This window comes from Notothenia coriiceps, unplaced genomic scaffold, assembly GCF_000735185.1.
Source record: "Notothenia coriiceps isolate Sejong01 unplaced genomic scaffold, NC01 NC01_scaffold00016822, whole genome shotgun sequence".
NCBI classification, from domain to species: domain Eukaryota; kingdom Metazoa; phylum Chordata; class Actinopteri; order Perciformes; family Nototheniidae; genus Notothenia; species Notothenia coriiceps.
Genome location: NW_011349523.1, coordinates 143,140 through 170,258, shown reverse-complemented (window position 1 = coordinate 170,258; position 27,119 = coordinate 143,140). Strand labels below are relative to the sequence as shown.

Genomic DNA, 27,119 nt, shown 5'->3' with positions numbered 1-27,119 from the left:
TGGTCCGGCCGTCGAGCGAGCCGCGACACTACGTCGCGCCCACTTGCTCGTTGTGTGTGAAGTTCAGTCTGGAAGTGGAAATTCGGATAATACATTAATGGAGAGTTTGATGGATGTGATCAATATTATAACAATAAAGTGCAGCGGCCCGCAAGTGAGCCAATGGACCTACTCGACGACGTACTCTGACTCGACAGGCTTCTTCCCTCCTTTTATCTCCTCGAGCACATAATAAATGTAATATATCATCCAATAAGAAACAAAATTTCGGAGCTTCATTCCTATTGTTCTTCTGGAACTGTCTAAATATCCAAACATCCTTCTAAATTTGAAATTATTATGGCAACCTGACTCGCTTTTTGAGACGCGGCCAAGGAGCCGGGGGTGGCCGCTCTCGGGGGTGAGTCACGCGTCCATGGTTACCGAGGAGCACAGTCTGGAGTTCTTACGGGAGGACAGAGTTGGAACTCTAGTGGACACTGCCCTGCCGGGGAGGAAGAGTGGAACGCAGGTGCCACTGGCCCGAAGTGACTACTGCGGCAACCAGCCTAAAGGCCCTGACACACCAAGCAGTCACCAGAGAACTCGCTGACGCCGACTGTTGCGTCGCTGTGTTCTCCTGCGTCTTGGCCATGTGTCGCACTGGAACACAACGCAAAGACTTCAGCCGAGCACGTACGAACTGCGCATGCGTGAGTGGCAATAACTCTCCTTACCAGCAGGCGGGGGTAGTGTGTATTCCCCATTCAAAAGAGGCAACAACCGGAAGACAGAGAAGAAGAACAGACTACGTGATATAAACAAACAACAAATAGCGTGTGCGTTCCATTTTCACTCTCGTCCATCGAAAACATGTTTTGTGCGGTACTGGAGCTATCAGCCATTGGAGTGTTGCTTGTGGAAGACATTCTCAAGCAACCGTTTCGCTTCTCATGCACTGATTCGCTAGCTGAACAGCCAATCAGAGTGATTTCTTTGTCCGACGGCCTGTGGCAGGCGCACGCGTCGGCCATGAAAGGCCAAATAAGGCGTGTCACGGCCGACGGTGCGGGACACACACCAAATTGAGTTTGGGCGACAGGGCACGCTTTGTCGTCCGACTAACGAAAACGGCCGATTTCGGCCTGGTGTGTCAGGGCCTTTAGACTTCACTCGCGTTTATGTCCATATCGAGAGAAAGATAAATCATCTGAATTCAGTGTGCAGTTTACTTTGACGCGGGGGTGAGCAGCAGAGGTGGGGAGAGGCGGGGTTATTGCCTCATCATTATCACAAAATGATCGTATAGGTCCTACACACGGAGCCGTTGGACCCCCCAGAGCTTTGCGTGTGCCGTTCTATCCACCTTGGGACCCGTTAGCGTTACCGCAGTTGTTTACCGTCATATCGTTCGTCCTAGTGTGGCAGAACGGTCTATATGACACTGAACAGTAACGCAAACGACCGTTATCGTCCTCGTGGGGCCGGGGCTTAAATATGTGTTTAAATACCCTTTTGAATAAAGTATTTTGAAGCTGCATACAAATCTACAGACTTAACTAAACAGATCCTCCTCAAACCAAGATCTATTTTCTTCAATGATAATGAGGATTATGATGCAATATTGTAAATAATATAACAATTGCAATCAGTCAAAAATAATCGCAATTGGTAATCATTTCCAAATGGTTCAGCACTAGATAGGAGGTTTAGGAGCTATGTATAAATGACTGACAGAGATGTTACTCTGAAATAGCTGTGTATCACCTCTACCTCAGGGCTGGTGTTGCTGGGCGATTCTTGCTGGGATGCTTCTCCATCTACACCTTGAACTGGCTCTGAGACGTCCACAGTTACTGACACATCCTTGTTCAGTGTGCACGATCTTCTGTGGTTTCTGAGCGTTCCTGCCAGGGAGAAGTGCCTCCCGCAGTCCTTGCAGGTGTACGGCTTTTCTCCCGTGTGGATCCTGGTGTGCCTGCGGAGCTCTCCAGGAGCCACGAAGGACTTATCACACTGTGTGCAGCTGTAGGGTTTTTCCCCCGTGTGAGTCCGCATGTGTGTGGTCAGAGTCCACTGCTGTGCGAACGTCTTCCCGCAGTCGGAGCAGTGGTAGGGCGTGATGCCGGTGTGCAGACGCTCGTGTCTCACTAATGTTCCCGACAAGGCAAACCTTTTGTCGCAGAAAGAGCACTGGTAGGGCCTCTCTCCGGTGTGAGTCCTCTGATGATCTCTCAGCTCGGCGGCCGAGTTACAGCTCTTATCGCAGTCCGAACACGGGAACTTCTTCCTCACGAAGCCCGCTACAACCTCCGAGTGCATCGCCTCTAAGTGCGTTTTCAGATGCCAGTGTCGGGAGAAGCTCTTCAGGCAGATGGAGCAGTGATACGGCCGCTCGCCTGTGTGCGTCCGCCGGTGCAGCCTGAGCTCACCCTGACTGGCAAATCTCTTCTCGCAGAAAGTGCATGGGAAGGGCTTTTCCCCGGTATGGACCCGTTCATGGATCATTAGCAAGCCCTTCTCTGGGAACCTCTTCTCACACATGGAGCAGGGGAAGGGCCGCTCGCCTGAGTGAGTGCGTAGGTGTCGCTGAAGCTTAGAGGCGTACGGGAAGTCTTTCCCACAAACTGAGCAGCTGTGAAGGGACGACAGTTTTTCATTCTCGCTTTGATCGAATGTCTTGGAGGGAGACTCTGCAGGTTCAGTGCTAGGGAGGTCATTCTCTCCTGTTTGATCAAAAAGATGAGACAATAGTAAGTCCCTGAGCACATCAAACAGTTATACTTATTTTGTTCAGCCATGTAATGAGGTCCTGTAATCTGTGGGTCGGTATGATAATGTTTTCCTGAATAAAATCTCCAATCTTTACACATGATTTACAATAAAATTAGAAATTAAATAAAACCTTACGTGAAAGTCATTTTTCATACTTCTATTTCAGTTGTTGTTTTTCTTTTTTTGTGTCTTTACCGTGTTGAAATGTATTGCTAAGTATTATATAAGAAGGAATTCTTAATATATTGTGAATGTGATTTACATGCAGGGGCCCACCACTAACTACAAAAACTCAGTGTCAACTCCAATTATTACATTTCACAAAGCTAGTATTTACTACAGTGTTGCATTGTTTTGTATTCAAATGTACAGATACCAGTGTGAAGTCCACTGAGACAAATGTAACATTTGTGATATTGGGCTATATAAATAAACATTGATTGATTGATACCTCGGTCGTTTCTGTCACTCAGTGTATATGTTGGTGTAACAAAATACTTGCTCACTGAGATCTGAGTATTCCACTTCTTCTCCATCGGAGTTGATCAGGCCTCCAATTTCTTGCTGATCTTCCTCAGTGAGGGTCACAGCTGGTCCAAAGTCTTCTGGGTTTTCAGAGCCCATCTCTCAGATATACAACCTTTTAAGAGGTGACAAAACAAGAGTCAGTAAACAGGAATTACAATAACATTTACAACAGGTGATTGTGTATATATAAAACATATTTTGCAAGCAAAGTTGATCACTCAAAGGCTGGAAGTGAATCATAGAACTGTCAGATAAAATACTTACTAATACACATTATTTCAAATTAGCATGAACCAAACTTGCCTTGACGGACTAATCAGATTGTGAACAATATACAAATTGACTTTCCTTTATTCACATTTTATTCAAAATATCACATTAAAGCGTATTCTAATTTTGGTTGAATAATTATTTTTAAACATTTGTGACATATTTTGGACATGACGAGTGAATTATTGCTTTAGATATCTTTATAATTCACACAATACATTTGATTATTATATTTCAACCAAGTATTATATCTCATGTTTAAGCAGTATTGTGTTGTGTCAGTTATAAAGAAAGTACCCAAAGATGAATTCAGTGACTGTGGTTTTTATTTCCTTTTAGCTTTAGATATTCAGCCTGATGCACCAGATCTCTTTGGGGGAAATGTGTGTCTCGTGTCTGCCTAACAGAGCCTCCACCCTGGAAGACATCCTTCGTCCTGCTCAAGGACACTTCAGCAGGGCGGATGCTTTGTTGTGATGGGGGGTGTGAACATGGCTGGGCCTGATCTGATGGACAGACTACCTTTAAAGATTAAACACGTGTTATAAAAAGAATATGCATTTCAGCTGCAACACTATAAGCACTGGAACTGTCATGGTGCTCACTATCAAAAAATAAAACAGTGCTTGTAAGTGAATGTCAACTGAGTAGCCTTGTTAGCTCAAAGGCTAGCTTAATGGCATCACTTGTTCTACATCCCTTTAAATCTCACATTAATACTGATTTAAGTTAAGCAGCAACCTGATTGTCAAGCCTGTTATTCTGTGTAATTAACCCATTGTAATGAGGATTCCCCTGCAGCACAGCAGCCAGTATTTGACCTCTGAAGGAGATGACCAGCGCTTTGGTCAGCGACCACCTTCTGAGGAAACTGTTATTAGCCTGCTAGCCATTGACGTTCACTAGCATCGCTAATATTAGCAATTAGCTAACGGTTGCCTCCCCTTAAGCTATAGAAGCTTATCAACAATAACAAATAACAGTTGCGACTTGCGACATACCCATTATACTTTTCAACGTGAAAATAATACGGTAATTATCTGCAAACATTACCTTTGCATGTTTAAGACTCGCTATCTCAGCTAGCTAACGTTTAACAGACAATAGACGTTTTGACCAACCTCAGCATTGATTTCCCCTCAGGTAAAAAAAAGTAGTCCCTCGACAGAAGTTTATATGAAAGAGAGGGATATATTTCTACTTCTCTCTCATTTTCATGCTCAATATCTCCTCATAATGTGTCAAATAAATGCCCCCTAACTAATGAGTTAAGTTAAAAAAGCGTTTGGCTCTGATGATAACCTTTCTAGCTTTAGCTGCTAGCCACCTAAAGCAGTGTCTGTACTTCCGGTTGACTTTTCAAACCAAAATAACAGCCCCATTTTTGTAAGTTTTTTTAACGTGGTATATGTTAGACTTTTCAATTATATATTTTTAATAAATACATGTATTGTATTCAAATCAGGTAGATTAAGTCTGACAATTACATGAAGCTTGAATAAAACTCAACGATAACTTTTTCTTGTCTTTTTTAGTAAATTATTATTTAATTGTGATACTTGTTAATGATGGGTTTAGTTTCCAATTATTTGTTTCTTTATTCTGTCTTTTTCAGTAAATTATTATTCAAATGTAATACCATGTTCATTTTGTGTATTAAGACCGTTTTGTTTTCTGTCCTAATGTGGCCAAAATTAGATAATAGCAACATAAGTATCCGCAACCTGTAGCCTACCTATCAAAAGTAATCTTGTTTGAAATTAATATCCAGTGTCAGTGGAGGAAAGTAAGAAACCATAACCATAACTACATTTTATTTAAGTGACATTTTCAAGTCAGAGCTTTTACTTGGAGTCACTACGTTTAGTCAAATAAAGGTTCTGCATCACTACTAATCAGTGAGAAAATAGTAAACAAAAAAGTTTTGTCTTTTCATATACTATTAATATAATTGTGTACGTTAACATATTCCATTGTGGTCTGACTAAAGGCCAATGCTTTGTCGGGGAAAAGGTTCACTGGCAACTTAAACCTTGGGTCAACAATAGGAAAAAACAAGATGGAAGTTTAAATGAATGGGTTAATGGTAGATGCTTCCCGCTGAAGTCTTTTAAAAGTATGTGTTTTTTTTATAAATGTTTACATGGACTGGCCCCCCCCTCCCTTAGGGGAATTCAACCACAAAAAACACACTGGACGCTGCACTACGTCAGACACCAGAGGAGACTGTGAACTCCACCGCAGACGGACCACTTTTGGACAAAATGTACTCTCCATTAAAGGCAGCTCATTGTGGAATAGCCTCCCAACTGAGATACAGGATTGTCCCACTCTCAATAGTTTTAAAGGACAATTTAAAGAATGGTTGAGCAACAAACATCCGTGCAATCTCCACTAAATGCACTTTTATACATCTCCTCTTGCACTTTATGTAGCACTTTTATCTTATCTTGCACTTTATATATCATAGTTGCTACATTGTACTGCCATGTGGTAAATGTTTGTATGCTGCGCATGCTCTTTCTGCATATCATGTATTTATTTGTGCTATGTATATAAATGTCATGTTCTTATATGTTGTATGCGACGTGACTACGGATGGAAATTAGCTCAACGCTAAAATCCGGCTCATTTACACTTGTAAGCATTATTTTTGTTTTCAAATGTTCATCAATGTGCACTGTCCTGTCGAATAAACGATTAAATGAAATTAAGGTTTTTCTGTTCAGTCACTTGAAAGGAAAATATTTCACACAGTAATACGCTTTTATTGATGTACTTCTCTTAATGTGAATTCCACCACGACCGTTAACCTGCCACCTCTATTCTCTTTAGACACAGTGCAGGGTCAGAGGGTTGTTCAGGTAATATGTTAATCCATTCTGCCTGACTCACATTGATCCTATTTTTGACACAAGTTTTTGCAAGTTAGTATCCTCGTAGCCTGTCCTGTTAGCAGCTCTCAATGTGCCGAGTATTGATAAATCTAAGGTGCTGTCCGTGGTGCTGAAGTCGTTTTGAGTGTAGCCCATTGTCCAAAAGGGTGACCGGCAAAAACCTGGGTCCGTGATTAAATAAATGCTGTTAGAAGTGTACTTACTTAGCCAGTTAAAACAACTTTTTGGTATTAAGGTGAAATACAAATATGTGTCATACTCACCATCTCATATATGAAAGCTTGATACAAGGTGACTGCTTCAAAACAGCAGGCGTAGTCAGCTTTAATCTAGAGTACTCAAAGGATTTTCATGTCGGAAAAAAAAGTAAACAGAAGCCTCCTGGAGCATTTATCCAGTGATGATTCTGAATCAAAACCAGTGTTTTTGCTTTCTCACATTCATCTACGGAACCATAGATGCAAGGACTCAACTTTCAAATATATATACTGAAAACATATTAGGCAAAAATTAAAATAGCCAAAGAAACCTTTTTAAAATGAAAGGGTTTTATACTAGCAAGATTTGGAATGATTTATAACTTTAGGAACCAATAAGTTATGCATGCATGTAATGATTTGTTTGAGAATCTGTCTTTATAATGTGGGGTTACGTTATTGAAAAGTTGAAAAAACAGCCCAGACAGGTTTCTGAAAAAAATCTGTATTCATTTGACATGGTTCTTAAAATAACAAGGATATTGTGCATAATTCTTTTAACATGAAGTATTAGTATTTGGCATGCAGGATACAAAGGCACTCAAATTGCACAGATGGGCTACTAGAGAAGAGTAAACATAAGAGCATGGGTACAAAACATGATACGAGAAAGACAACACAATAAATCTTTAAAAATATTCTTGGCAACCCACACAGACTCTGTAGCGAATATCTTCCAACACAGTAATAGAGTGGTGACGAGTCCTATAACCCTGAATGAGTTAGCATTTTACCACTACCGGTTCCCTCGTCTCAGAGCCAATGGGATTTCTCCATAGGATTTTGGAAAATATCTGGAAATAAGGTCTGTGTTTGACACAAATAGAAGAGACGGATCACGTTTTGTTCTACGACATTAAAAACATCAGCAGTGACCCCACTGGTGATTTCTGAAGAGTTTACGTGTCTGAAAAACGATGGTTGTTAACAAGTGGCTGAATAGGACTACAGAAGTTGTCGAGGACGTTGTACGTCATTACACCGAACACCTAAACACTCCTCTAAGTTTTTTTGCCGTGTTCTGCTTGAAAGCAAGTACCTGCCTCCTGCTAACTGTGAAAACAAACGCTTCAACTTGTACCATTTAGAATCTGTAGTTTTGAATATGGATCTTAAGTTGGCGTGCCGTTGAAGTTGTGCGACCCTGCTGTACTCGGCTGTAGTTCGTTTATAGCATAACGTTGGCATTTTTGTTCTGGCGATTCGATTTATGATTAGAAAATTATAAAAGTAGGGTAGACATGTGGAGATTATCCGGCCGAACAGAACGTGCATTTATCAAACAGGTTCGTTTTCCACAGACCCTATTTTGAGCTATTTCCCCAAATCCTATGGAGAAATCCTGTTGCTTTTTTGTCGAGGGAACCCATGCGCAGCTTACTTCCGGGTAAATACGTCATCCCTGCACCACTCTGCTGTCTCTGCTGTTTAAGAGTGGAGGGAGTGGAGGAATGGAAGGAAGAAGAACAGGAAATAAGCGCTTGATTAACTGTAATATCTTCAAACAGCTAACATCAATAGATCAACTGTTAGATGTCCATGCTGGCCAGTTGTTTGGGTCTGCCCAGCTGCCTGGTTGGTCCGATGCGTTTCCCAGCATGCGTGCGCTGGTGCTGTCGCAGACCCTGGCGGTAAATGAAGCTCTTCCCACACTCCCCACACTCGTAGGGTCTCTCCCCGGTGTGCAGCCGGTGGTGCACCTTCAGTTCCTCCGCTCTCGAGTAGCCTTTCCCGCAGACACTGCAAATGAACGGCCTGTCTCTAATGTGGGTCTGGTAATGTGCCGTTAAGTACGAGTTTATCCGAAACGTCTTCCCGCAGATGGAACATGCGTACGGCCTCTCTCCAGAGTGCTGCATCTCGTGAAGCTTGAGAGAGGAAGCGGTGTGGAAACCTCTGCCGCAGTCGGAGCAGAGGAACGGTTTCTCCCCAGTGTGGATGCGTTGGTGAATTTGGATGTAGCTCTCGTTGATGAACTTCTTTCCGCAGTCGGGACAGGAGTAGGGCTTGGCCTTGATGTGGGTTTTCATATGCTCTTCCAGCTTTTCTTTCTCACTGAACTGAACGCCACAGCGGCGGCAGAAGAGAAGCGGCGATGGGCTGTGGTCGACTGCGTCTGGTTCCTCGGCTGTTTCTGTTTCTGTGTGCGAAGTAACGTGATGTGCTTGTAGAGCTGAATGACTCTCACACCCTGTTCCACAGTCCAGGCAGCGCAGCGACGATCTGATCCTGGACTCGCCCGGAAGAGACTTTAAGTATTCAGAGAGTTCAGATTCTATCGGATTCACCTCCTCGTCAAGATCCGAAGAGCCCTTAAGACCTTCAGAGACAAAAGTAGAGAAAAATCGTGTTTTACTCTTCAACTTTTTTAGCATTGCTTTAGGACTTACTGCATTACTTTCCGTCACAGGTCATTTTAAGGCAACTTGGAAGACATTCATGCTGGCTTTCCTGCACTGCTCTGTGTACAATGTGCAATAGAAAAAAGCTACTGAATCTGCTGAAAACATGAGGTTTGACTTAAGCCTGCTAGACTGAAGTTATGTTTTTTTAATAAATGTAGGAATTAAATAAAAAACAATTCGGATTATCTTAACAAAATGCCAATTTCAAGATCGTTTGTTTGGTATCTTTGAGAATACTTACTCAGGGTATATGCAGGAATCCTGAAGTCAAAGGTAATACATGTTAAGACCTCATCGCCACTTTGAGTTCCAACCAGTCGACACACCAATTGGCGACACACTTTATCTCACATTGACTATATACAGTATTGATTGTCCTTCCTCCTTATCTTCCAACCATTTGGACGCAGACTTGCATTTCCCCGTAACGATGTTGTTTAACAACCGGCGTAAACGGACCTTTGCGTGCTATCAAGCAGTGAGCGTCCGTTGTCCTGTTCAGATGGCGTCAAATCCAACGGGATGCCGTAAATAAACTACACAGAATCACACTACACACCTACGCAATAACTACATTCAGGCAGACTGTAGAATACAACCTCTTTGGACAATTTATATACTTATTGAAAACAAGCTACAAAATGTAATACCTTGGAAAACGCCGTTTAATACCTTTTAATAGCCTTATTTTTGGCTAAATTAATTTATCAACTTCTAATACTTTTTAAGACCCCGCGGACTTGTTACTTAAAAGAGACAACTGTTAATATTTACATTACATGTATTCATTCAGAGAAATAGTCTATGAGAATATTTAAAATGATTATATATGATTCAGTGGTTTCAGCTCCCACCTAAGTGGACCTTGCAGTGTGTTTTGAGGTTTCCCTTCTGGTTGAAGCCCCGCCCACAGATGGAGCAGCTGTACGGTTTCTCTCCGGTGTGGATCAGCTCGTGCCTCTCCAGTTTGTAGGCATGAGGGAACTCTTTGCTGCACACTGAGCAGTGGTACTCCATCTTCTCTTTGGGCTTCTTCAGGAGCTCAGGAGGGATTTCTATGGGAACACGAACCATCTTTCTGCCGGGGCGCTTCTTTCCTATAAATGGAAAAAGAACAGTGAAATAAAAAATGTTGTCTGTTGATTTAATGCCTACAAAAAAGAGATTGTTGACATACCAACATTCAATCACAAACTAGCCATGTTTCTTATTGCATTGGAAATCTGCATATCAAAATAATAGTTTACACAGCAGTATATCCATCGCACTAAATCACTGCACCAGGTTTATTTAACTACAGGCAGCTTTGCAGAAGTACTTATATCCTACACTCACATTTGTAACATGGTAACAAATAAATTAAGAACACAGACATCCTTCCTTCCATAGGTTACTCAATGACAATGGTTTCTCCAGGATTAGCTGCAGATGCTCCACCATGTTTGTTATAGAATATTCTGGACCATTTTATTTGCTCTTACCAGCAGAAACACCAGCATTTCTTCCTTCCCCTTCAGGAGATAGTTTGGTATCTTTCCTCCTTCTGTAAGGTCGCTTTGCTAGCATAACAAAAAAAATGCTTTTAGTGGAAAACATGTTTAGGCTAAACCGAATTGGTTGGGTATCAAGAAGACTCAAATCCGACTTGTTTTCTGTTCTAAACCAGTGATTTGTTTTTTTTTATATTATGCAAGGAATCATAATCACAGAGTAAAATCGGAATCAATGAAACAATACCCAAACGTATTTGTTCATGTTTTACCAGCAACCCGACGGGCAACTTTGGAGGTAAATTCTTCTGTTTCCACGTAGGTAGGGACATTTCTCTTTCTTCGGGTACGCCTTGATACTACAAGAAAAAAAACAAGTTAATATAACAAAACAATAAAATGCACAATGATTAATTTAAAGCATGAACAAACATTTGGCATACAAATCAAGTACACTCACTTCCTGGCTCTGCCTCTGGGTCCTCGGCACTCAGTGGAGGAGTTTGTGAAACCTTTCTTCTGCCCCTTCTTTTTACTTTGAGACAAAGGAAAGCACCATGAACCATAATTACAAAATGGAAAGACACCGTTATTATATTGATGCTGAAATCGCAGTGCCATGTTACAAAAAACAACCCTTCTAATTCCTTCATATGTACTTCTTAAACCAATATTCAAGATGTGTATTATATTCAAAATCTTCATTCACCAGGATTGAGAGGAACTTCTTTCTCTGTGTCGTCCAATGACACCCCCGTTATTTCTGGAACATTCTTCTTTCTTCTGTGTCTCGTCCCTGGTAACATTTCATTGAAAAGATAACCGAGTCATAACTATTGTTTACATCCTGTACTCTTTTAATGTATCGTTTTGACTTGTGTTTACCACAATATAAGGGCGAGACAGCTGCCATCTTTACTACTCTCTCTCTTTCCTCCCCTTCTTCCCCCACAGTCACAACCTCCATGATGAGCGTTGAACTACTGCTGCCTCTCTGGGTTAGGCCTTGCAGGTGAGACTTGGACGGGACGACACCCTGTGATCATAATCATTCAAAACCATCAGAATCTGGTCGCACACTGCATCAAGTGGCAAGAGATAAAGACACACAGGAAGAAATTCTGCTTTTGCCTTCAAGAATATCAACATGCAATCGTAAAGGTGGATGCAGTGGAATATTTGCTGTTACGTTTACATTTAATAATAACAATAATAATAATAATAATAATACATGACACTTATATAGTACTTTTCTAAAAACTCAAAGACGCTTGACTTGACATTTCTCCATATATTCATAGTAATCCCACATCAGTAGCCATTTCAAAGTAATAATGAGATGACATGTTGTACTTTTGAGTGCACTAAGTTGCAAGTTTAATTACTTGGAGGGCAACATGTAAATAATTAAGTACTGTTATGGGGCAACAACTGCTCTCTAGTTCACTTTTATAACTACTTTAATTTGAAGGTACACAAGGAAACAATTACATTTATTTTAGTGTTGGCGAGTGGGTTGTTGGGATGAATTTCCTTCTGTTCAATTGTGGGAAATCTCTGAAATCTGATGTTGTCCTTCAAGAGAAATTGAGACACCGTTTTGGGGGGAAAAATTCATCTTATTGTAAGAAAATGAAAGCAACTTCTAAAAATCATGTAGGGGGAAAGTTAGATGATTCACTGAGAGAGGGATTGTTTGGCTCATGTTCAAAATCTTTGTAAATAAATCTTGTGATTAAATGAATGTTGTGTGTGTCGTTACCTGGACCAATTATACAACCAATATGTTTACAGTACTGAGTTGTTGTTATTTTCTTTATTGAATATGGAAATATATATGCACTTGGAAAACTGCACTTGGGAAAATTAATAAATTGAGTCTCAAGAAGAAATTACCTTGCTAGCTTGAGGACTTTTTCTGCAATCAGAGCCCCGGTCAGGACTGTCTTCTGTAAAAAGAAATAAAGATAATTATAAGTATATTATTATAAGCTTAAACCTGTAATAGGTGTAACATAAATAGCTGCATTCAAATACCATTCATTAACAACGTAAACAAAATGATAACAGAAAACTAAAAGACAATAGATATCTCATTAATCGAAAAAAGTTCTTGTTTTGAAAATACTTGAATTATTTGGTTGCAAATTCCCAGGAAATGTCTTTTATTTCTAACAGCTGCTTAAAATAAGCTTTAAAAATTCATCTGATATGGAAAACTGAACAGACATTCTTTTATGAATCACTTACTGGCATCCCAATCCACCACTTCTCCATCAGAGTTGATTAGACCCCCGATTTCTTCATCTTCTTTTTTTTCCCCATCCTCCTCCTCCTCCTCCTCTTCCTCCTCCACCTCCTCCTCCTCCTCCGCCTGCAGCCTGACGGTCAGATGCAGCGTTTGGTCCTCTAAGTTTGGAGACGCCATCTTCAGTCCCTGTGACTTCAGGGGGCTACGCTCAGCAGAATCCTGAATACACAACAACCAGATTTGGAAATGTTTTCTAACTGTGTTGGAATGCATAGAGATAAAAACATTTCTAAATCAACGTTGACACTTGAAAGAGAATATATTATGCACATTTTCAGGTTAATAATTGCATGTTGTGTCTTTACTGGGACATGTTTACATTCTCTAATGTTCCAAAGGCTCTTTATTTTTCTCAGGCCAGCTCTGTTATGATTAGTCAAACACTTATAGGGTCTCTTTCACTAAAATGTGTGCAGTTTCGTCCTTTAAAAAGGCGCATGATACAGGTACATTTTCATATTTTTGTTCTGAAACTCTTTTAATTTAACCGTCAGGATTGTTTGTACAATTCGGATTCACCAACTTCTACCACAATAACTATGTTTACATACTGTTTGGCAAGGTGCTGATCTTTTGGTCTCTGCTTCTTCTGTTGTTGAAGTGCTTTGTTTTACATGCAGGCTCTGCTCTTGAGTCTCCTCCCCGGCATTTTGTCTCTGACGGGATTTCAAGTTTCTTTTGTGTCCGGGGTTCGTCTCACAGCAGAAGGGTTTCTCTTCAGTGTTATTGCCCTGATGCACAGTCACATTTCCATCTGATTTTCCTTGTATGCAGGAAATCCTAGGTTTTTCTTCCGAGTCGGTGAGCATGTGTGTCGGCCGCTCCTCTCTGGTGGAGGAGCATCCAGAGCTCTCCGTCCCGCATGCTTTAACGTCAGGAGGACATGAGTGTGTGGATGTTTCTTCTTTTTCTCCCGCTGATCTGAAGCCCTCATCTGTGTTTAAAAATACAAACAAAAATGTGAAAATCATGAACAAGTATATTTTTGTGTATGTATTAATGTGATGTAGAGATTTAAGATTTCACCACTCACGATTTTCACTCACAGTCCACCCTTCCTCTTCCTCTTTGATGATGACTCGAATCTCTGGTGTCTCGCAAGCATTTGTATCATGTTGTGGCAAATTCTGGCCATTATAGTTTTCATTTAAACTCAGTGACAACGGATCTTGAAGATCAGGATCCTAAAGAGAAATGCAGACGGAGACAATAATGCTCAGTATAAAAACCAACCTCACAAACCTTTGAGATGTCTCACAACATTAAGTGCAGCATACATTAAATGAAAAATGCTATACAAAAAATATGAGATCCGTCAGGAGTCTGGACAAGTGATGCCACATTGTTACAGTTTGAGTGTGATCATAATTCAAAGTGTCTCTCATTGACAACAATGAGAGACACTTTGCAATGTTCAGGAGAAAGGACAGTGCTTCATAAAATAAAACTAAAGTATTTATTTGATTCAAACACATACCCTTTTTACGTATTTTTATGATATTTTTTCTTGGGTTTTTGAAGGAACAAATGCAACACATTTTCCCATAACAATCAGAGGTGGAAGAAGTACTAAGTATTATTCAAGTGTGGATTATACATGATTTAACTCTGAAATGGAGCAGTAGAAGGACACAATAGCAACAAATTAAAATACTCAAGTTAAGTACAAGTCCTTCAAAATATTAAATGTACTTGGTTACATTACACCACTGTTTAAATGTTACTGAATGCAACCAGCGTTAGTTTAATAACAAACGTCACAAGCTAACTAGCTAGCAATTCACCTTTTCTGACTATTATAAATATTTAATTTAGGAGTGAGAAGGGGTTACATTTAAACTAACCCAGTTTCACCCACACCTAACATCACTTTTGATTCACCTGTTTACCAGGTTAATCTACCCAGCTGTTAGTTAACTATAACATTAAAGCTACACACAGTTAGCTGTATAGAAACAGCCCCGAAAAGCAGCCACTTTACCTCAAACATAATGGGAAGTGTTCTCCGGGTCTGAAGGATGTCATAAGAAAACCGGGGTGAGGAATTAATGAAGCTACGTTGTTGCGTTGTTGTGGTGACAGCAGCCGTTAGGAACTAACCGCTGCTGCTGCTAGGCCGCCACTTCTTCTTCTTCGCTGCTTTTTTTTTTACCTTCCGTGATTGCAGGCTACAAGCTTGGAGGATAATACCGCCCCCTACCGAATGTTATAAAAGTATAAAAGTGAAAGTACTTTATAGAATAAATACTCAAATGGACAAGCATTTTAGCAGAGGTGGAAAATGTATTGAGATCCTTGAAGAAGTATTAATACAACACTGTAAAAATACAAGCCATTACAAGTAAAACACCTCTATTTAAAATACTTAAGTATAAGTACTAAAACCGTGTAAATGTGTGTTTTATAATAATATTAATTAAGACAACTATACTTTAGTTCACTATGGTATCAATTGAGGGACGGTCCCTCTGAGGATTGGTGGCCCCTGGAATGTGTCTCCTGTACCTGCAGAGCCAACATGAAAGTTAATAGGTTACTGTTTGTTATTATCAAGGTCAGGAATACCTCATGATAACTTCAGTCCAGAATCTGACCTGAACTTTGCACTGAAGCAGATTTTAAACGCACATGGCAGACATCAGCTGGTTTGAACATCACTGAGTAAAAAAATAGACGACTTCTTCCTCTGTCCTCTTCTACTGCTGCTGGAGGCACACATTTCACTTTCTTTATCATACACATGTTCAAATACTGATGTACAAACTGATTCACAGACTTGTTTTTAAATATTAGTTAAGCATATGATGCTATTTTATTTCAATTCATAAAATTAGTGCAGGAAAGTTGTCCATTTTTCTTTTTAAGATAGAATGTTGTACTTTTCTTAATTCCAGACTACTTTCCATTTAATTTAAAAATAATCATTTTTCTTTTTAGGAAGTTGGTGACACCACTCCATAACATTCAGGTTTACCCCTTATGAAAATAGACAGTGGTTGAAAAAATACTCTACTTAGGCAAACCTAAGAATACTCTAGACAAAATATTAGCAATAAGTGTCAAACTAAAGTAGTGGAGTAAATTATAGCACATCTTATTCTATTTTACATGTATATAATAACTTCTCTAGCATTACTTGCTCAGCAGTCTTGCAACATTCTCTTGCACTTTTTTTTTATCTCAATCTGTCATTTCTTGCACTTTTTTTATTTGCATTATTTCTTTACATTTGGTCTAATGTTTTATGTCTTATATACATGTTTATGTGCATTAATGGAGGAGCCTGGGACTTAAGATAATAACTACACTGTAGCTACTGTGAATATGGCAATAAAGCCTTTGAATCTCTGAATATTTCCGTCTGACATATAACAGAAAATAAATTATAAAAAAAAAAAAATCTAATGATAATATAATACATAAGACAACCATAGAAACTAACTTGAAAAATAATACATAAAGATATTTAATATGAAATATTTTTTTTTTTACTAAAACTAAAACAATTAAGTGAAAAAAATAAGAATTAAATATATTGCTTTTTTAAAACATTATCATATAAGACTTGAATCTTTTTTTGTAAATGACGCAAAAAACCTTTTCTGTTTGCTGCTTTAAAAAATAAACACACACAAAGCTACAGGACGTTTTATGTTTTCAAATCCTTTTTTATTATCTTTGTGAGATTTCATGTTTAAAAAGGTAATGTGATCCAGTCACTTCAAATCAATCCTGCCTGCACACGCTGCTGTATAGCTCGGTGGTTAAAGCAGACAGTCCATATCTAGTTCTAAAGAACACAAAATAAAAAGCACTTGTATACTCCAAGCACTTACATTATAACAAAGCGCTTATATACTAACAAAGGACTGCATGGCGAGTAGCACTTTAAATGGTTTGGCTCTATGAAACCTAATTAAATGTACTTAGCCTATATGATTCTGTTGTCTTCAATTTTATCTTCTTGGTCGATTGCACTTATTGTAAGTTGCTTTGGATAAAAGCGTCAGCTAAATGAAATGTAATGTAGTTCTCTGTGAGACGTGGGTTCAAATATATATAAAATTCCTTAGAGAATATTCACAAAAAATAAGCACATGCAATAAATAAATAAAATCCTGGATAAAAAAATCTTTATACCTTAAATAGATGTTATTGATGGAGTAAAACCTAAGTGTTAGGAGATAGGATAAGTGTGAAGTGATTTTGGTAGATGTCGTCCATGTCTAAATTGCACATCTTGACACTAGTTTTCTTGTTTATTACATTTCTTTGTGCACGCTATATTCAGAACATTTATAAGTGGTGGGGACAAAATTGGCCATTTCAAAAAGTGGTAGGGACATGTTCCGAGCGCAACTGACGCATATGCTTCTACCACTGAAAAACGAGTAGCAATACACAACATAACATGTGATAGGTGGGCTCGACCAATGACGTTTCGTTTGTTTATCAGGAACCCGCACGGTGACGCGGTGACGTAAGCGTGTGCTTGGTTGGGGTTTTCCACACGGGAGCGAGCACGGCGCAGAGCCATGGTGACAGCTCCTCCGGCAGGATATTCATCTCATCTGCGGACGTTTCGATGCAGGATAACCTTCCGATAGTCACACTGAATATATTTTAACAAGATGTCATCCTCCAGCAAAGGCTATTTCTGAGACGAGGTAAAACTGTAATCTTGTTGAATGTCAGGTTATGTTGTATTACTCTCACTTTCTGTTATGCTAGCGTCAGGTATCATTTGCGTGCTAACTAGCATATCAGTTTTAAAGCTAACGATGGTACATATTGTTATCTGTATATACGAGTGTTTTTCTGGTTTAAAGGGCAGACAATGTTGATGAAATGCTAGTGAAAAGCTTACTGGTTACAGTACAGCTAACGTCCAGATTCCTGGTCCAGATCAGTATGAGATCAGCTAATTAAACGTTAGCTGCAGTGGTGTAAAGTAACTAAGTAAATTCCCAAGCTACCTGCAGTATACAAAGTCATTCGAATAAGCTGTCCCTTTACCAGCTTTGATAAACTCATTAATGCATCGATAATTATAATCGAAACATATAATATATATGATAACAAAATGGGCCAATCTGCAGAATGACTACTTTTATTTTGGGTACTTTAAGTATATTTTGATGCTCATACTTTTATACTTTTACTTGAGTAATATTTGCAATGCATGACTGCAGTACACTCTGGTACTGGTACTTTTACTTAAGTACAACATATGATTACTTCACTACTTCCACCTCTTACTGTTTAAAGTGTAATGTATGTATTCACCTCAGGACATTGCTTATATCATATTGTTTGGAGATGATTGAAAGTCAAGTCATTTATCGGAGAACCGTTAAATAATCATGGTACAGACTTTAAATTGCAGGTTTTCTCTGAGAAACGTTTAGACACTTCTCTTTGAACATTTTTGCTCTTCTCATTCAGACTTGGATTTTTTGCACCAGATGGAGTGGGATTCATCGGATGACGGTCTTGGAGGATCAATGGAGGCCCTCCCTTACTTATCTGAGTCTTCTCAGTCGATGCCCTCCACCACCAACATCTCAGAACATGAGTTCTCGTGCCACTGTTGCTACGACATCTTAGTGAACCCCACCACGTTGACGTGCGGCCATAACTTCTGCCGCCACTGTCTGGCTCTGTGGTGGGAGTCCTCTCACAAGAACGAGTGCCCAGAGTGCCGGGAGAAGTGGGCAGGCTTTCCTAAAATCAACATACTGCTGAGGTATGCTATTCACAGCCAGATCATATCATGCGATGAATGTTTGTCTTTCTGAGCACAGTACTCGCATGTCTCACATACAGTTTTTCCATTGCAGTATTCCAGAGCCCAAGGCCAAGTCTTTAAAATGTCTGGCCAATGGCCACCATTCAAAATCCCAGAAATGATATTCCTACAAATTCAATTCCAGTTATTTATTTCTGCTTGAAAATTAACCGAATCAATTGACACTATAGTTGGAGGTTCATTTTCTTTCAGTAGGCTAATACTCAGCTCTAATAGAGAGTTTTGATATGATATAATACACCTTCCTGTCGCTACCCACAAAGTATTTTTAAGGTTTTATTGGCTGTTGTTAATCGAATGTTCTTATCTCTAGGGATGCAACTGACAAGCTGTTCACTGAGGTGGTTCAGCGGAGGAGAGCGGAGATCCAGGACAACCCCAAAATCTCCCGGAGCTTGCTGGCCTTTCAGAGGTAGTACTGTATAATCTAATCTTTGGTACAGTGTGTAAGCCTAGTATACACGGGATGAGCACTCCACATAATTATTAGAGCCCTCTGGTAACATTGTCAGACTCACTCACAATGGACGGTTCAAAACAAAAATGCTTAAAATGGATTCAGCAGAACGAGAGATATGTTCTTTATTCCACACTTTTCCTTCTCAATACCTAGTGCACACATTACCCATCATGCAACGTGAATGGAGATCCCTCTGACAATGAGGATTATTTTGCCCCAGTGTCTTTTCAATCTGTTTACTTATTTAATACCTTTTCTACCTGGTCTGACAAATATATCTACACGTTTTTAGGTATGGTGACAACTTGGGTAGATCCAAGCCAAACCAGCACAAAGGAGCGGGCTTCTTCTTCTCTGGAGTCCTGACGGCACTCACGTGTGTGGCTGTAAGTATTTAACATCAGTAAAAAAAAGTTTTTTGTGAACATCAAATGGTAACTCGCCCTAAACCAGTTTGCTATCCCGCTGCATTCTTACCAGTGCCATTGACCTGTGCTTGACACTTTTACTTTCATCAGATTCATCGAGTTTTTAGGGTTTTATATAGATTTATTGGCATGGCACAATTATCCACAGGTTACCATGAAAAAGTAACCTTATTGAACACTTTCTTTTTTTTACTGTAAACAATGTCATTTCGTTTTTTCTTTCTCTTTGGAAAATAGAAATTATGTCAAAAACGTAAATCTTTTTGGTTGTTTGACTTAAAACCTGTGTGTTTAACAGTCCGAACTTTAAAAAAAGACATATATTGTTAAACAAATTTATATTATGAGCTTGATGATTGCCTAACATAACTTGATTGGTAATTAGATTCATATATCCTTAATATACAGTATGCATAAAAGACTACTTTGCAATGGTGCGCAATAATCAATATTATTTATAATACATTATGTCCCTCTTCTTGCTTCATGATATTAGGAAAGTCTTGTAAACGTAACTATTATAGCGTGGAACATTTTAGGTTATTTATCTTAACTACAGTGGTGTGTATTATTTGCAAGTTAGCACAGTATTGGATGCGGAGGTCGGTGGTTCATGTCATGTAGACAGACCATGTTTATTTTGTTCATGTGGCACTTTGGAGCAGCGACACTGTGTGTGGCTACGTGGCAGTAACGTGTGTGTGTGTGTGTGTGTGTGTGTGTGTGTGTGTGTGTGTGTGTGTGTGTGTGTGTGTGTGTGTGTGTGTGTGTGTGTGTGTGTGTGGTGTGTGTGTTGTGTGTGTGTGTTTGTGGTGTGTGGTGTTGTGTGTGTGGTGTTGTTGTGTGATGAGATGCTGTGATGGGCAAAACACCAAATGTGAACACCAAACATGTGCTGCTGTGTGCAACCCCACAAACCAAACAACCCCCAAACAGTGTGCTTGAGTATGAGACAACGCAATGAGAGCAATGCAAGTTCAACATTGATAACCAAAAAAAAAAACAAAAAAAAATCAAAGAATCCGTGGTAAACAGATGAGAGCATGGTTCATGAATGAATATCATAATATAATCATTTTGGTAGAGGCAGCCATGACCTGTGTGCAAAGAATCTGTTTGTTTGGGTTGATTTGGGCTTTTTGTTTTATTTGCTCACATGAACTGTACTGGAAATGATGTTCCTTAGCAACTGAGATTTGTACGGTTTATCTTTAATTATGATGTATGCTGATTTTACAAAAGGTGTCATCTTGCTGGGTAAAAGCACGAAAAAAAGTCCCGTTATGAAACTACCTGGTATAATCATTGATTTCAATAATTAAAAATATATTTTTTTCCTCAAAGGTTTAGAGATACAAAAGCTGCAGCACATTGTGATACACGGGAGTTTTTTTGTTTTTAGGATTGTTTTATTTCTTCTTTGCAACGACACATGAGCGTTTTAAGCGCGCCCATTTCCATTGTTTTCATGGTTGTCGTATGCAAGACACTGTAACTGGATCAAATAAGATAAACCTTTATTAATTAGTAGGAAGAATTCAGGTGTCGGAGCAGCGATAAGATGTACTGTAGAATAACCTAGCCATGCGAAATACATATTTTCTTAGCATCCAAACATAATCAATATATAATAATAATGATTACTTAAATGTATAGAGCGCCTTGTAAGGACGCTTTACCCATAATGCTTACTCGTGTGAGCATGTAAACTGTACCTTGTTTGTTCATGTGTGTGTGTTTGCAGGTGATGGTGCTGGTGTACCACTGGAGCAGCGGGGTGGTGGAGCAGCAGGACATGTTGATCAGTAAACCTGTGTCTCACTGGACGCCGGAGGACGTGGTGTCCTGGCTGGAGCTCCTGGGGCCCTGGGCTCAGCTTTACAGAGAGCCCTTCCAGCAGGAGAGCGTCAACGGGAGGTAGAGAAATTACATTTTATTTCAGCAACATTTTTGTTTCTTTTCTAAGGCTGGCGTCACACTGTCCCGAAATTGACACCAGGTGGACACACGAGTATGGAATTGTGAATTTCGCATGGCCCCGAACTCGGTCAACAGCCAAGCAACAGCCGAAGCTAGTACGATGCCTACAGAAGGCCACACGATGGCACCCGAACCACACAATCTGTCATGTTGTTTCCATAGCAACAACAACTTCCTGTCAACAGCGTAAACTCGCCTTCAAAATAAAAGCATCTAAATAAAACAGGAAGTTAACCTAAATGACATTTAAGGCATACAACTGCAACGAAAGTAACAAAAACAATGTAATATCCTTTGCAGTTTCACAGAACACAAATTGTACTATAATACGATGGCTACACGACGGCATTGCGAGGGCTTCACGTAGTCGTGTTGCCTTCCTAAGACAATCGAGCAGCTTTTTGTTTCCTCCGTATTGTCTTTGTGAGGCGAAAAATGCCCGATGCCCTCACGATGGCCTTACGAAAGGCAAAATGGACACACAAATTCAACACGAAAATGAACCTTCTGCAATTTTTTGGCATGCCAAATATTTTGCCACCGCTCACGAAGTTGCTGCCGGAGCCTGAGAAACTCCACCGGCGGTCATACGACGGCTTAAGATGCCCTCACGAATGGCCCGATCTTCTTACGATCAGAGCCGAATTTGAACATTTCCTTTATCGTGTGTCCATCTGGTGTCAATTTCGGGACAGTGTGACCCGGGCTTAAACTATACACTGCAAAATAGAACTGATATNNNATGTTCAGACTTTGTTCTTTACTTTCTCCGTCTTTATATGTAGAGGATATTAAGTTTTCTCCGTCATGTTGTTTCCATAGCAACAACAACTTCCTCGCCTTCAAAAATAATATATTGTATCCCTTTTTAGTTTCACAGAACACAAATTGGGTTATTTACATAATATGTTTACATGATTTTGTTGTGCAATAAAACAACCCGATGGACACACGATAAAGGAAAAGTTCAAATTCGGCTCTGATCGTAGCAACATCGGGCCAATCTTTGGCATGCCAAAGATGTTGCCACCGCTCCCGAAGTTGCTGCCGGAGCCTGAGAAACTCCACCGGCGGTCATACGATGGCTTAAGATGCCCTCACGAATGGCCCGATCGCTACGATCAGAGCCGAATTTGAACATTTCCTTTATCGTGTGTCCGTCTGGTGTCAATTCCGGGACAGTGTGACAGGGGCTTTAGCGGTTGACCAACCAAAACAGAGTCGGCCAGCTAACCAATCAGAGCAGACTGGGCTCTGGTTTCAGACAGAGGGTGAAAAGAGGTGCTGCAGCACAGGCAGTATGAGATAAATAGAGAGCTTTTTGAACATTAAAGCATGTAAACATGTCAAAGTAGATTAGAAGAACAAAATACAAATATGAACCTGAAAATAAACATAACAGGGCCCCTTTTAATTCTGGACTAGCCAGTGAATAGTGGACACTAGTTTTCCTTTGTCAAAGTTCATATGTCCAGGACACAGGGCAAACGTAGTTCCTGGTGTACACAGTAATCAATTCTCGCTGCTAACAACTCCCTCAAACTCCAATGTATCTCCCTGTTTTTGCTGTTACACTCACCAAAGGTATTTCTTTGGATTAAGAACAAGAGGAAATTCTTAGCTGCAGCAACTGGATTTGATTCATAAAAGTCGTTTGGAATGGTGTAATCCAAGAAAATGCGTTTCACTTCCCAGTTCTTCCCCTCAACCCATACCAAACCTTCTGGGCCTATGTACTTTGATGTTGTTTTTTTGTACTTGTTTCACAAAGGCAACATTCAATAGAACCGAACACTGTGGCCAGGCCAAGCCAAAGCCTTTGAAAGCAAATGATTTTGGCCCAAAGCCCAATGATGCACAAGTACCAAGCTGGAGAAAGAAAGTAGACTATATTATCATCGAGGAAATGTCTTGTATAAAGCAGTTCTGCGATCCCATTTGACGATTTTCATATCGGATGCTTATTTGCAATGCTGCAGCTTCTGAAACTTGCATATCATCACATTTAGAAAGGTCATGCCAGGCCTTTCCTTGAATGCAGCAGTGCCCCAGTTTGGTGTGTTACCCACCAATTTGCTGTGGACAAAGGAGCAATGCTGGCATAATGTGGAGCTCGGGCTTTTGCTTATCGAGCGACAGACAGTCCTGAAACCAGTGTGACTTTTGGAGAACCCCATTTACGTGATTCTTGAAATCTGAACCTTCTTTAGTTGGTTGCAAATGAATAAAACTTTTCACCTCCCCCCCCCCTTTTATCTCCTGCCCTTTTTATGTTTTCTCTATCCCCAACCACATGCCTCTTCTCATCTGTACTTCCTCTTCTGTTTCAGATGCAAGTTTTTCAGTCTGACAGAGACACCAGAGAACTATACAGTTGTCCTTGACGAGGAAGGTTTCAAAGGTAAAGCACCCTTGTGTATATCTTTCATCTGTCCTCCTACACTCTGACCACTTATTCTTGTTTTAGAGCATAAATATGTACCATACAGAAAACAATATATACTGATCCTTATAGTATCATGTTTGGCAGCCAGAATACAATAAATAAATGAAACGTGGCTTTTTTTTTTACTTGGAGAGAATGATGAAAGACATGCACTGATTAATGTCAACCAAACAACAATTTAGGGAAGCTTCTGTCAATCTCTAATTTTGGAACTTAAAGGGGAACTCCATAAATGTTACACTATTCACTGGTATGATGGGAAAACAATTTTATAATTTATTTTGTGTAAATGATCCTAGTGATGACATGAAGGTAATCAACAAAACATGTTTTTTGCATAATATCGGAATTTCTATGATCAGGCAATTCAAAGCTTGAAGAAAAATAGGAAATTAAAGTTTTTTTAATACCCAAAATATAGTGAAGTTGCTGCAATTTGTTTTGTTTGTTGTTCTTAGTGATGGAGCTGAACATGAGGTTACAACCCTAAATAAGTAATTTGTAAGGACTTAATTGCATTTTGATTTAAAACGGCAGCAAATTTAAATAGATAATTTATTTGAGCTTCTCAAATGTCTGCAGTCTTCCCTTTTTTGCTTTCCAAAATACATTTATTATGAATATATAAATGTTTCCTGAAGATTTAAGCATTTTTATTTCTTTACATTTTAAGTGTTTTTCATGATTAATTGTGATGAGTATCTGTTATTTAAAATGAGATTTTATATACTGTACATTTTTTAGATCATCCCAAAGACAATGGATGGATGTATCAATTATCAAAGTATGTGTTTGTCCTCTATTAGTGTTTTGCCCCTCCTGCCTGAACACACTTCCAGGTCAGAATCCACAGTATAGTTTACTGTGTACAGCTTACTGTGTACATGTCATAGTCCCACCCACTCAGCATCCAGACCTTTCTGTCTGGTCCTTTCACATGGATGTAGTTGCAAAGACATATGTTGCCTCTGGGTGCTCTGTTTCTCTCCGTCTCCTTTGCTCTCCTTCTAACCGAGTGCCTATTTTAAGAGGTGAAAGCTGGTGTACAGAAGCCACAAGGGGCCGTCTGTGACAAATTATGCCAACCAGAACTGTGGCTCTTTGAAGGAGAGCAAAGAAAAAACTGTATTCACCGCAGGAGGTAGACACCATGTGGTTAAAAAAATGTTGCTATCTAAACCATAACAAAAGAGTAGTATATCTCCTTTAAAGGTTTATGAGACTTTAAATAAAGACACATTTCAAGCATGCAAAGAATAGTGTGTTAAGACCTAGGAAGCCATTAATGTATTCTACATTTGGAACAGTGACATGAAAAAGGTTAGGGTGCCTATTTCCCTAAGTCATCACCCCACAGGCCTTTCATTTTCTGGCTTGCAGACTTTCTATTGCTACAGCCAAGTCTAAGGGAAAGACGCCCGTTTGAACTCTGACCCTTCTTTACCACCTACTAGGAGCCGCGTGTCTAATGCATTGGTATCAGGTTTACACACTTCAGTTGAACTGTGCGGTATAAATAGCCAGGACGTTTTAGGTCTCCATGGTGAACGAAGAGACTGGAGGTCGGGCAGAGGAAGTGTGTGTCTCTGTAACACTAAACGGCAATCATGAGGAAGTTGTTTCTTAAAGCTGCTTCTCATATTTCACACCTTCACAAAAATAACGATTGCATCAGCAGTAACATAAAATAGTAATGGGCTGCAGACGTTGAACACTTCATTGCAAGGGGGCTTTTATTTTTGAAGTAACTATTGTAATTGCTGTAAAAATAATCACTTGTGCAGTTTGACTGTTTGGTGTGTGCTGTCAATTATTTTTCCCTCTAGATATGACTGCATCAGTTTTGCAGAAGTTTATTTTTGATTAAACTTTCTTTCTCGATTCATTAGAGCTCTGGGGCCGTATTCACAAAGCATTTTATCTTACCGCTAGGAGTGCTCCTAACTCGCGCTAAAACATTTTACGTAGGAGTTTTTTCTTAAAAGTTATTCACAAAGCCGCTGAGACCTACTCATACTAAGGATAAATCACTAAGAGTGAACTAAGAGTGACGCGCCGTTGCTATGGATTACGTCGATTCTCGTGCATGAGTTTAGAAGCGGTCAGTACGGTGATTGGTTGTTCAGAGCAGGCGGTCTCGGTGAAACTCATCCGCAACATCCCACAAACGAGCCCACTACATCACCGAAAAACAAGGAAATAGCCTAGGCTAGAAATGTATTCCTATCAAATAGTTTTGGACAATGCAGTTAGCAGAATACACGCATGATGACAAGTTTGTGCAGACCACGATAATGACGTTGTATATGCACGTTAAAGAGAGAGAGCAAACAATACAAATACGTAAATTGCATTAAATCAAGGAGGCAATTAAAAGCACCCTGCAAACTATTATCCAATGAGCATATTTCCAGCACTTAAACACTTTCAATAACAGCCCATACCGCCGTTCAAGTCCCCCTATCATGATGAATGAAAACAATCTGCGTGTTGATGGAATGTACTTTCTTTCTATTGACGAACACGTCCTCATCTTTTGATGGCGCAATTATTTTTATGTGCGTCCCGTCAATAGCACCGACCACAACGGGCATACCTGCAATTGCCATGAAGTTGGCTTTGATCCTGTGTAGTTGTTGATTGTCCAAAGGAAACCGGATAAACTGTTGGATGATATGTGGTCTAGAGAGCGCGTTGATGGTTTGGTTTATGGCACGGCTGACTGATGGTTGCGATATTCCTAAATCGTCGGCATTGCAAAGTTGCATTTTCCCTGTTGCTAAATATCGTAGTGTTGCCAAACATTTTATTTCCGGACTAATCGGGTTATTCCTGTTAGTCGGGATGTTATTGCATCCCGCACTAATTCCACAACAAGTTTGATACCCTCACGATTTAGCCTATATCTCTTGATCAATTCACAGTCTTCCATTGTCTCCAAAACATTTAGTCTCGCAGCCATTTTCAGATTCTTTGTGAATAGGTCTTACTGAGTTAGGAGTCCTCTCGAGGACTTTTAAGCTCTCCTAAACTTAGGTGCTACTTTTAGGCCTAAAATACTTTGTGAATTGCTCTTAGTGAATA

General features: G+C 39.8%; 3 protein-coding genes across 4 annotated transcripts in view; 1 reads left to right on the top strand and 2 right to left on the bottom strand.

Moving 5' to 3' along the window:
• Nucleotides 1-4,866, bottom strand: part of LOC104949821 (zinc finger protein 250-like) — a 10,999-nt gene extending 6,133 nt beyond the window's left edge. Inside the window, exons 1-3 of one of the 2 annotated variants that reach the window (XM_010776236.1) lie at nt 4,674-4,866; nt 3,261-3,394; nt 1,747-2,705 (exon numbers count right to left, since the gene is read on the bottom strand). In XM_010776236.1, coding sequence (XP_010774538.1) covers nt 1,747-2,705; nt 3,261-3,378 — 1,077 coding nt within the window. In that variant the 5' untranslated portion in view covers nt 3,379-3,394; nt 4,674-4,866. The remainder of the gene's footprint in view (nt 1-1,746; nt 2,706-3,260; nt 3,395-4,673) is intronic. The other variant, XM_010776237.1, reaches the window with a different exon arrangement.
• Nucleotides 4,867-7,135: 2,269 nt separating this feature from the next.
• On the bottom strand, nt 7,136-15,045 carry LOC104949820 (zinc finger protein 37-like). The gene is made up of 12 exons (XM_010776233.1): nt 14,894-15,045; nt 13,946-14,096; nt 13,464-13,846; nt 12,852-13,071; nt 12,498-12,550; nt 11,487-11,637; nt 11,311-11,397; nt 11,062-11,136; nt 10,874-10,960; nt 10,593-10,670; nt 9,966-10,208; nt 7,136-9,026 (listed from the first exon to the last, which is right to left on the bottom strand). Exons 1-12 carry the CDS (start codon nt 14,900-14,902, stop codon nt 8,236-8,238), a joined length of 2,328 nt encoding a protein of 775 aa, XP_010774535.1. The 5' UTR covers nt 14,903-15,045; the 3' UTR covers nt 7,136-8,235.
• A 2,373-nt stretch (nt 15,046-17,418) lies between these two features.
• Nucleotides 17,419-27,119, top strand: part of LOC104949828 (bifunctional apoptosis regulator-like) — a 17,109-nt gene continuing 7,408 nt past the window's right edge. Inside the window, exons 1-6 of the mRNA XM_010776245.1 lie at nt 17,419-17,579; nt 18,358-18,658; nt 19,035-19,133; nt 19,474-19,567; nt 21,354-21,526; nt 23,920-23,990. Of these exons, the coding sequence (XP_010774547.1) occupies nt 18,378-18,658; nt 19,035-19,133; nt 19,474-19,567; nt 21,354-21,526; nt 23,920-23,990 (718 nt within the window). The 5' untranslated portion in view covers nt 17,419-17,579; nt 18,358-18,377. The remainder of the gene's footprint in view (nt 17,580-18,357; nt 18,659-19,034; nt 19,134-19,473; nt 19,568-21,353; nt 21,527-23,919; nt 23,991-27,119) is intronic.

What these genes read in the sequence shown, in the direction of transcription:
- LOC104949820 (XM_010776233.1), bottom strand. An exon ending in GATCAGCACCTTGCCAAACA is followed by an intron (nt 13,072 to 13,463) that starts GTATGTAAACAT and finishes TTGTGTATTCAG; the next exon opens with GATTCTGCTGAGCGTAGCCC. An exon ending in AAAGTCCTCAAGCTAGCAAG is followed by an intron (nt 11,638 to 12,497) that starts GTAATTTCTTCT and finishes TTATGATCACAG; the next exon opens with GGTGTCGTCCCGTCCAAGTC.